The sequence below is a fragment of the Helianthus annuus genome, chromosome 10, assembly GCF_002127325.2.
Source record: "Helianthus annuus cultivar XRQ/B chromosome 10, HanXRQr2.0-SUNRISE, whole genome shotgun sequence".
Classification (NCBI taxonomy): Eukaryota; Viridiplantae; Streptophyta; class Magnoliopsida; order Asterales; family Asteraceae; genus Helianthus; species Helianthus annuus.
The window spans coordinates 180,019,377-180,031,158 of NC_035442.2; the positions used below are offsets into that span (position 1 = coordinate 180,019,377).

At 37.4% G+C, this 11,782-nt stretch overlaps 2 protein-coding genes across 2 annotated transcripts; both read right to left on the minus strand.

Annotated features, from left to right (window-relative positions):
- Positions 1-7,890: 7,890 nt before the first annotated feature.
- Positions 7,891-9,412, minus strand: LOC118482779. The gene is made up of 3 exons (XM_035978442.1): positions 9,221-9,412; positions 8,647-9,153; positions 7,891-8,565 (listed from the first exon to the last, which is right to left on the minus strand). Exons 1-3 carry the CDS (start codon positions 9,410-9,412, stop codon positions 7,891-7,893), a joined length of 1,374 nt encoding a protein of 457 aa, XP_035834335.1.
- On the minus strand, positions 9,227-11,227 carry LOC118483258. The gene is made up of 2 exons (XM_035978869.1): positions 10,952-11,227; positions 9,227-10,864 (listed from the first exon to the last, which is right to left on the minus strand). Exons 1-2 carry the CDS (start codon positions 11,010-11,012, stop codon positions 9,441-9,443), a joined length of 1,485 nt encoding a protein of 494 aa, XP_035834762.1. The 5' UTR covers positions 11,013-11,227; the 3' UTR covers positions 9,227-9,440.
- Positions 11,228-11,782: the final 555 nt, after the last annotated feature.

Sequence of the window (11,782 nt, forward strand, 5' to 3'; positions counted from 1 at the left end):
GTCGGTTTTGGTTATTTCGGTTATCTAACCAATTAAGGTTTCTCACCGACTAAACCTTCAAAAAATGTTGGATACATGGAGCGAGGAGCGAAGAGCAAAGAGGGAAGGTGTGGGAGTGGAATAGGTGAGTTCCGCTAAAAATAAATGTCTTTGGTTAGAGCCTTCTGCTCAATCGGCTTCCCACAATGGACATTCTTTCGAGTAGGGGATTTTTTTGGCCCGTCGGTTTGTCCCTTATTTGCGTCTTCCACTGAATCTGCAGAACATTTGTTCACCTCGTGCTATGTGGCGTTCGTTATATGGCAACGCATTAGCTCGTGGTGTCGCATTCTGCCGTTCGTGTATTCCATCCAAGATGTCTTTGAAATTCACAAGTTTATTCCGCGTTCGGATGTCAAGAAGAGGATGGTGTTGTCTATAGTTATGGTGGTCTGTTGGTGCTTGTGGAAGGCTAAAAAAATCGCATTTTCAAAGATATTCAGCCGAAGATAGATGGTATTTGTGGGGAGAACAAATCCTATAGTATGTAAGTTGTTTTGTGTCGTCGTTTAGCCGCTCTTGTTAGTGGCTTGCTAGTTTAGTGTGCTTTTTTTCTAATGAAAGTTGCCGTTCAATAAAAAGAAATTTAGAAAAGAGCATGATTAGATTTGCTTATTTAGACTTAAGTTAACGCCCAACACCAACAGTATAATAAACATATTAAAATGTACAAATTTACGCAATCTTAAACAAAGTTATACTAATCTACCGCATGGTTGTATGAGGTTCACATTCACATTTGATGTAAACTAGTCTTAGTTCCTCCGCGTTGCGATGAGGGGCGTAAAACCGTGCTACCAGCATTGCAGGGACATATAAAACCATGTTAAGTAACAACCAATAAAATAAAAACACGAGTTTCTAGCACCAAGTGACTCACATGACATAAAACGTAGTCAAAATAAAATTTATACCGACACGTATTAGAAAGTCGAAAAGGTAAAAAAACGTAAGGGATCAAATGTGACCATCAAACACAGTGCTAAGTACCAACCGAACTTCGACCAAATCCGGGAAAAACGTAAAACAAAAGTAACAAAAAAATAAACTCATTTAATTTTTGTGACAAAATTATAAATAAATCAAAGTTTTATTACGAAAACACACACAAAAGACGAAACCATAAAAAGACAAAAAAATTACTATTCCATTATGAATTAATATATATATAGAGATAATATTTCAAAAAATATATCTTCAAAATTATAGGTTTGAATACTCCTCGACTTCCACAGTTCGGCTACATCCCATATAGATACAAAGTATTAAATAGTGTGTCCATATGAGATAAATGTTAAATAGTGTGTATGCTTTTCAATTTTGACTAGATGAAAACAAACAAAAACATATAATAAATTTATAGAGAATTTTTTTTCAACGAAAAAATGGGATCCAATGATACACAACTACATTCCATTAAATGGCACATGTTACTTAAACTTTAAAAGCAAGTAATATATTAAATGAAATGAAATGAAATAGAGGGTTTAGATCGAATCCAATTCGGAGAAATTTATGGTATTATGTTGTATAGTATTTATTTAACAATAACGAAATGATTTAGAAAAAAAAACTAATTGGATTGGTAAACAAATCATGACGGACATTTTTGGAGGCTCAATAAGCAAAAGTTGGGCCCTTTTTATAAAGATAAAGAATGAAAGGAATACATACAGATGCACATTAGTTTTGTCTAACATCCCCTTCAAGCGGAAAGTTGGCGGGTGGATGCCAAGGCGATCACGGAAGAATTCAAATTGCGATCGATGAAGACTTTTAGTGAAAATATCCGTATCCTGAAGCTTGGTTGGAACAAAGCGAGTGTACAACTTCCCAGATGATACAAGTTCGCGAACAAAGTGATAATCTAGACCAATATGTTTAGCACGTTTATGGGAGACCGAATTTTGAGTCAAGAAGAAGGCACTTTTGTTGTCACATAATAATGTCGGTCGATCATGCAGAAGGACATGCAACTCCCGAAGAAGATGAGTGATCCATATGATTTCAGTAGCAATGTTGGCCATGACACGATACTCAGATTCACAACAGAGTGAGCAATTGAGGGTTGTTCCTTGGCACTCCAAGAGACAAGATTTCCACCCAAAAATATTGAATAACCATACGTTGAGCGACGTATGTCAATGCAACAAGTCAACATTCGAAAAACCAAAAATGACAATTTTAACACGTTTGGTAAAATGGAGACCGTATGCCAAAGTGCCTTTGCATAGCGAAGAATGCGCTTGACATGTTGAAAATGTGTAGCAGTGGGATGTTGGAAGAACTAGCTAACTTGATTAACCGCATAAGAGATGTCAGGTCCGGTAATGGTGAGGTATTGAAAAGCCCCAACCAGAGACCTGTAGTCTGTAAGTGGTGGGTTCTGGAAGAACTAGCTAACTTTATTAACCGCATAATCAACAAGATTTGGACAAACATTAGCATAATGACCGTCTGTGCGACAAACTTGGCAATGAGGGAGACAGCGACCTTTACCATGATCGCAGTGCCGCTGACCATAATGACCACCATGACCCCTAGGGTTGGGTGTGGTGTGAGGGCTTTGGGAAGAAAAGGCAATGGTGGGAGTTGAGGGTCCATTTAAGGATCTTAGAAACAATTCATGGGACTCACTTTGAACGAGAAGGTAACGGAAAAACAAGATGGGTTTGGATGCATGGATGGCGGTTGAGAATGTTTCGAAGGAAACACCAAGTCCACAAAGAAATCAATGGACCTTGTCGGGTTCTTCAAAAACATGATCCAAAACTTCAATTGACTGCATACAAACATGACATAAATAGATGGAATATCCAAACCTTTGGATCTCAAATTATATCTCATGGGAAGACGATCAAAAAACATACGCCACATTAGGATATTAACCTTTCTTGGGACATAACTATTCTAGTAGGATGAGGACCGTGTGAAAAAAAACCTTATAAATCTAATTCTTAATGGTCTTAACTATGAAAACATCATCAAAATCCAAATCCCAAATCCATTTAGAGGGTGTTTGGGGTTGAGTTTTGAAAATAGATTATGCGTTTTGAATAATCAGAATCAGATTATTAACTGTAACAAAACGTGATGTTGAAAGATAGTGTTTGGATTTGATTATGTTGCTTGATATCACAATACTTAGATAATCAACTATTTGAGTGTTTGGCAAATAATCAATTTTTGGAAAACTACGTTTTGTTGCAGGGGGGGGGGGGGGTTGGAAAACTGCGTTTTGTAACTTTCTAAACGCAAATAATCAATTTTTTAATTTTTTTTTACCCAAACATTCAAAACTGATTATTACGATTTCAAAAGTCAATAATCTAAAAATCTCCTTCAAAACTTAACTCCAAACACCCCCTTATTCTACCTTCAACCAAATTCATTAATCCCAACAAAGTACTAGGCGGATAAATTTGCTTTGACTATAAAGAAGTTGGGCCGGGTCACCCATCTTTGTTGTTATCAAACAAAATGACTAGAAATGAAATGTATAAGCCTCAAGTTGGGCTTAGTCACCGTGTTTTTTCATAGGCCAGACCTTGTTTTCCAGCCCACTACTCTGCATCGTCTCAATTTTCATTTTTCTAAATTTTGGGTTTGGTCCGTAGCTTTTCAGAATTACACGGATGGTCTATGTAGTTTGTACTTTGTAACGCACTTAGTCCTAAGCCAACAAATCTAAAGGTTTCAAGAGGTCCAAATTAGAATAAATGTGTTACAAAGTGTAAACCACAGGGACCATCTATGTAATTTTGGCAAAAAACTGAAGACTAAATGCGTTATAAAATACAAAATACCAAGATTAGCCATGTACTTTTAAAAAGCTAAGGACTGAATTCAAAATTTAAAAAAAACCAGGGTGGGTGACTATCAGTGTATTTACTCTAAAAAGTTAATCACTTTGTTACTTCAATGACACATAATCATATTTTGACATTACCGACTATGATTCATTCTTATTTGCTTTTATAAAAGTTCATATAACGCTAAAACAACAAAAGATTATAAATAAGTTAATAGTCAAAATCTTGTAAAGTTGACGAAAAATCGAAATCTTAAATATAAATACAAGAGTAAACTGCCATTTTGGTCCCTGAGATTTGGTTACTTTTGCCACTTTAGTCCAAAACTCAAACCTTTTGCATCTGGGTCCCTGTGGTTTTAGTTTTATTGCCATTTTGGTCCAAAAGTGAAATCAGGCCATACTGGTCTCATAAAATCCTGCAATTTTGTCAGTTTTCTCAGGGGCAAATCAGGTCATATTTGTCTTATAAAATATGGTATTTATTTATAAAAAAGAAATGATCATTTTGCCCCTGCGGAAAATGACAAAATAACAGGATTTTATAAGACAAATATGACCTGATTTCATTTTTGGACCAAAATGGCAATAAAACTGAAACCACAGGGACCCAGATGCAAAAAGTTTGAGTTTTGGACTAAAGTGACAAAATTGACCAAACCACAGAGACCAAAATGGCAGTTTACTCTAAATATAAAGTAGTCAAACTTTTATAGAAGCTTAAAATGTACAATACCCTTATAAAATAGGCATATACTATATAAGACCATATGTAATGGGCAATATAGGGGCATGAAAGAGTTTGATAAAGCCCCTAGCACCATCCCCTTGGGCGTTATAGGGGCATGAAAAGGGAGGGGCATTTCTATAATAATGCTCAGAAGGAAAAAAATGGTATGTATTGAATGAAATGGGCATTAACCGTTACACATTTTTTACAGGGGCGTTATAATGTTGATGTGGTGAAAAATACCCGTTAGGGGGCATTATCCATTACACATGGTCTAATAATTAAGACCATGCGTCAAAAGAAACAATATATATGTCACCTTAATAAAATATTCGATGGCAAGTTTTAGTTCAGAATAATACTATACAAATATACATGCATCCACGTCTTTGCTAAACCACGATGAAATCAAACGAACTTGCCATGCGATACTCATCACCTTTGCTTTTAAAACCGTTCATAATCAACTCCGAATTGGATATTCTGTTCCGTTCATAACTCTGTCTTTGCGCCACCGCCTAAACTACTTGTGATCACCTTTGCTTTTAAAACCGTTCATAATCAAACAAAGGTTAACAAAAAGTCAAAATCAACCACCAACCCCCAAACCCCAAAACCAACATCAACTACTTAAAATCAAAGAGCCGGTCCTAAGAATTCGTGTACCCTGTTCGAGCTCGAAAAAATGTGCCCTTAGACCTTAACGAATTTAGGTATTTGACTCACTAAAGGTCTAAACCTAACGCCAAAGGGGTTAATAACTAATCTAAACCATAAGAATAGTTTTGTAAGGGGGCCTGTGTTGGTGTTTGTATGAATGTACGCAATTAAAAAATATTTTACATATGCATATCGGGTTTTCTCATTAAAAAAACGTGCCCCTTGAAATATCGGGCCCTGGCCGGTGGTCCTTCCCGCCCACCCCAGGGCCGGCCATGCAGCAAGCTTCCAGTTCCAACCATACCTCGAACTCGAAAACTCGTGAAGCCTACCGGTATTAGAAAACACAATAATCCCAACTTCAGCATCACACAACACAGACAGTTCATGAGCTGCAAGTGGTAGGAGTGGTGGTGGTTGGCGACAAGAGTGGTGGTGAGGAGATTAGGTTACAGGGGTTTAGAAAGAGAGGGTTGATAAATGTCACCTTCTTACGAATACGAGCGAGCATGACGAGCTTTTCTGTTATCTTGACAAGTTCTGCCGGACGCAGGGCCGTCTCCGAAACTGTTATAAACACTTTGGGCCCTGGGCGAGATAAAAAACCGGACCCTATCAACCCTATTATATTATATTATTCAAAGTTTCAATTAAATATAATACTATCTTTTTTACCACAGTCAACACAACTCGTTTCCGAACTAAATTTACGTTGAAACGTAGAGTAATCCAAATGTATACCATTAAATGAAAATGTATTACATTTGATCCGACTTATTTACAAATACAATTTGCGTCGAAATGTAGAACTACTCAAAACGTACATAAAATAAACACATGCGGTGGCGTCATATGTGGCGTAATAAAGTATAGACTACAATCGACCCGAATCGTTTCTGAACTAAATTTACGTTGAAATGTATAGCAACTTAAATTTATATTGTGGAATAAAAACGTATTATATTTGACCCAATTTGTTTCCAAACTAAATTTATGTCAAAACGTATATAAAATAAAATATGCTTTCTTCAAATAAAATACTAATATTATCAATAGCAGTTATAATTAAAAGGAAAATACATTTTAGATAATCTGTGAAGTTCAATTTCCTATTAGAAAAAAGAAAGAGAAAAATGCAATTTGCGTCCCTGTGGTATGTCCCATACATCAACTTGAGCCCCTAAATTAAATTTTTGGTTTTTTGAGCCCCTGACTTTATAAATTCATAACACTTTGAGTCCTTCTGTCAAGATTCCGTCCGTTTGACCGTTTGACTATTGTTAAATGTCCAATATACCCTTAATGACCTTATTTAAATAATCCCTTATCCCCTAAATTTGTCAAACTGATTCATAAGAACCCTAACCCCCAATTCCCCTAACCCCCAATTCCCTAATCGATTAATCCAGTGTGAAGATGTCTCAACAATCAGCTTCAAGCTCCAACAAAAAATCAGCTGGTGGGGAAGCTTCTCAATTCCTTTGTTCTTGTGGTGCAGCTACGTGGTACAAGGTATCAAAGACGGAAGCTAACCCAAATCGACGATTCTTATGCTGTGTAAGTTAAAATTATAGAAGAAAGATTGAAGTTATATGGCAAATTCCTGATTGATTTGTTTTTACAGAAGAAAGATTGTGGATTTATAAGGTGGGCTGATACACCTTCATCTCCACCTTCAAATTCATGCTCTGCTTGTGAGAAGGTAATACCCGCATTGTTAAGGAGCATGGAAAAGAAAGATGATTTTGCAATGAAGAAAGCTAACGAAGTGATGTTTTTTAAGATGTGTTTATTGTTTAGTTGGTTAATGATTGTGGTTGTCTATGTGTACTTTTAGTTTAATGTAACAGCTCTTAATGTAATGAATGTTGGTTATGTGTCTTGTTTTGCTTAATGTATGAAGGAGCATTCAACATGTTTTGTTTAGTATCACTTTAATGCTATCAATGTTGCTGTTGATGTGTAGAATAACGAATTGGTTGAGGAAGTGGCGGACAATGAGTTTGACATAGTGCCCCATGTGTTGAATGAGGAGTGGTTTGATGACTATGATGCTGTGATAGAAGTGTTGAAAGCAGAGTATGAAGCATCTCTTCCAGATCCAGCAGCGGACTACGACTCAGAAGAGTTGGAAAGGGATAGGTGGGAATGTGCAGTTCAACCACCGGAGGATGATTGGTACCATGATCCGTACCCGGGAGAGCATTCTTCTGACTCTGAATGGTCAAATGATGATGCTCATTGGAAGTAGATTGTTAGGGTTTTCCATGTTTGTATTGTAACATTAACTGCATGTCTTTGTATTGATACGTTTAATGAAATTTAGTTGGTTGAAATTTAGTTGGTTGAAATTTAGTGTTTGTATTAACAGAATTGCAAACAGAATTGCAAACACAAACTGCATACACAAACTGCATACACAAACTGCATACACAAACTGCCAAACTGCATACACAAACAGAACTGCATACACAAACTGCATAAACTACACAAACTGCAGTTGAACATCAACTGCATACATAAATTGCATAATCTGCATTACAAGTCTTAAACCAGTCTTAAACAACATTCTTAAACCATACTTAAACCATACATAAACAAGTTGTCAAACAAGTCTTAAACAAGTCTTAAACCATTGAAATCAACCTAACTAAGCTTCAGTCTCACTTGGTGCACCTTGTGATACAGATTGAGATTCTTGAACATTCTCCCCTCCCAGGCCCTTGCAAGTCCTACTGTTGTGACCCAGGCTTCCACACTTGCCACACTTCTTCCTGGTTTTGTTTTCTCCACCTGCAACTTGATTCTCACTTGGTGCTTGTACAACATTCTCCACATTCTCACTTGGTGCATGTACAACATTCTCCACATTCTCCCCACCCTGGCCCTTGCATGTCCTACTGTTGTGTCCCAAATTCCCACACTTGCTGCACTTGGTTGTATAGCCCTTCCTGGTCATTTTTCCCTCACTATCAAAATGAGCTTCAACTTCAGCCTCACCCACTGATTTCTTCCTCTTCTTTTGTGGCCTCCCAACCTGCTTATGGTGTTTGGGAGGCAGAAGTTTGGTGGGGCATGGTGAGGGTATCCAATTCTCAGGCCCGGGAATTGGATTAATCACATTTTCATAAACCTTCTTCCATGTGGATAACCAATACACTTGATCAACCAATTCCTCTGGCACCCCTATCCTAATATCATTCCTGGCCATATCATTGATTGCAGCCACTGCATGTTTACATGGCATGCCAGTTAAATCCCACTTTCTGCAGGTGCATGTTCTGTTCTTCATATTAACAACACACTGGGATCTTGAGCTATTCACCTACACAAAATCAGTATCCAACATTGAGTTGTGAGGCTTATGAACTCTAAACATAAAGGGTGTTATGAACTCTAAACATACCTGGTACTGTTCTGCATCCACCATTAAAACATTGAGTTGTGAGGCTTCTTCTTTGATCTTATTAAACACTTCTTGAGCATGAGGAGTTAATGGACCATGAGATTTAGCTTGAACCTTCTTTACATTCACAATTCTTTTGGTCATGTACACTCTTATGAACTCTAAACATGTGATTACAGGTTTGTCTCTGGCTCCTATCAACTGCCTATTGAACACTTCACATATATTATTCAACAATATGTCACATTTGGCCCTACCTGAAAAGTGTGCTTTTGACCAACTGCTTGCTGGGATAGTTGATAGCTTTTCATGGAAACCAGGCTCTGCAATCTTCATTTCTTCCATTGCATTTTCAAAATATGGCATTGATGTCTTGCTGGCTACTCCATACAACAAGTTTTTGTACACATCACCAGGCCAATCCTTCTTCAGATTCTGGTGGATATGTCTTAAACAGAACCTGTGTTCAGATTCTGGGAACACTTTGGATAATGCAGGCAGTAGTCCCTGCCTCATACAATGTAAGTTAGATATGATAAAATGGCATAAGCATTTAAATGATAAAATTCCATACCTTTTGCCTATCTGAGATGAAAGTGAAGTTGGTACTGTCTCCTAAGCCAAGATCATCTTTGAGTAATTCCAAAAACCATTCCCAAGATTTAAAAGTTTCAGCCTCCACTAAAGCATATGCTACAGGATATATACCATTGTTGCCATCAACACCAACTGCAGTAAGAATCTGTCCTGGAAATGGACCTTTCATAAAACATCCATCTAGTCCCAATATTTCTCTACCACACATCTTGAACCCTCTCATAATAGAAGCAAAACAAACATAACATCTCTTGAATTGTAGGAAGACTAGGGTTAGCACAGGGTTCACAATCTATTATAATTGTGCTACCTGGATTTGCCCTCAACAGTGCTTCACAATAAGACCTTAGGATACCATACTGCTCTCTATAATCTCCAATGATCCTTGTTGTAGCAATTCTTTTAGCCCTAAACACTTTCTGGATTGAAACATTCAACTGATGGTTCTTCACAAGCATATCCTGTATGGCTGGCAAAGGCATGTCAGGGTTTGACTCGATCATGGGTTGGATCTCCTTAGCTATCTGAGACATGGTGTACAGGCCCACTTCTCTTGTTTGGAGGCAATGATGTTGTGAGGTAATGGTTTTCACACACCAAGATTCCTTTTCAGTTCTCCTGGAGATCTGAACCGCCCAAGGACAAGTGGGCTTCAAGTGCCTTTTATCTTGTTTTAACCCTACCCCTCTAAATTTACTATTCTGCCCCTCAGTAGAACCCAAAGTAGGATTAGTCCCAAGACAAATAACTCTGAACCTCAACTTATCATTTTTTAATATGTAAATCTGCCTTCTACTCTTAACAGCATATGTCTTAACCATGTCATTCAATTGTTTTTTATCTGGTATTAATTGACCAATTGAAAATGGGAGGTATGAGTCACTAACATTACCTGTAATTTTTCTTTTCTTCCTTACCTTCTTGGCAACCTTCTCCAGCAGTGTACAGTTATCATCTTTATCACTAAAATCCTCATGATCACAAGTTATATCTTCCTGCCTAAGTTCTTCTTCAGTATTCTCATTTCTAGCATCCCTAATTGTCTCATTGACTTCATCAGGATCAAAGTCAACACATGCCTTGAACTGACTCATATCTACTTCATAATCAAACACTGGATTATCTGGTTCCTGACCAAATGTGTAATCTGGATCTTCTTCATCACTGTTCTCTTTATCACTACTTTCTGACTCACCCTCAGAAACTGCCTCGCTACTTTCTGACTCATCCTCAACCACATTATCTTCACCCACATTATCTAGTAAAGCCAAGCTCATTACAGTTGAATCCTTGATTCTAGATTCTCCTATTTCAACATACAAATCTACTAACTTGCATCCTTTTCTAAGTTGGTCATACACATAATCTAACTCATCATCATCAGTAAAGTGTCTAAGACCAAAATCCAAACAGACATTAGGATCCTTAACAAAAAAATTGAACACATCATCTACAGAGTAACCTATATCTTTCAGCATTTCACGAAGAACATCAACACTAAACTTATCAAACTCAACCCAGTCAATGTAACTAACCTTACCGTTGACATACTCCCTTCCTGGATAATCAGTAAACTCACCTCCATGGTTAATCTTTACAGAAAATACTCTAGGTTCATCCCCTGTTAACACAAATGATCAAACCATCAGATGATATTTAACTTACCGAAAACAAACTATACCCTGAGAAGAAGACACAATCAACTTACCATATATATCTTCAGGATCGTAGTATTCACCTTGAGGACGAAGACGCCATGTGAAGTCCATCGCTTTTGGTTTCTCTGTCGCACACTCAACTGTCTTCTTGTTTTGGCGGGAGTGAATTAGGGCTTTAATAGTTAATTTGGGGTTTTTAGAAGGGAAATAGAGCAAAAGGACGGTCTTACCCCTAGCCCAAACGGTCAAACAGACGGAATCTTGACAGAAGGACTCAAAGTGTTATGAATTTATAAAGTCAGGGGCTCAAAAAACCAAAAATTTAATTTAGGGGCTCAAGTTGATTTATGGGACATACCACAGGGACGCAAATTGCATTTTTCTCAAAAAGAAAATAAAAATGCATATACTTTGAACTTCAATTTTCAGTTGGAAATAAGAATAAAAAGTCTAACACAGAAATGATTCGATCTCGGGCCCAATGTTTCAAAATGGAGGCTACTTACCACTAGAACAAGCTGATCTTTTTACCCTGTTTTGTATGATACGGTCTATATAACTTATATATAAAATATATAAAATTTGAAAATTTTTCGGGCCCTTTTACGATTTTGGCCCTGAGCCGGCGCTCACCCGGCACTTGCTCAGAGCCGGCCCTGGCCGGACGCTTGTACAACTAGAGAAGTTGTTCGAGACGATAAGAGCATGCGCTATGTGAAATGAGAGCGAAACTGGTGACATCGTTGCCTGTCAGTCCAACACCGAACCACGCCTGTTGTTTCTCTTGCATAGCTCAACAGATGAAGATGAAGATAACATTTTATTGAACAGCTCACTGTCACTAGGGATTTATAACTATAAAATATATTTTCTTAATATTT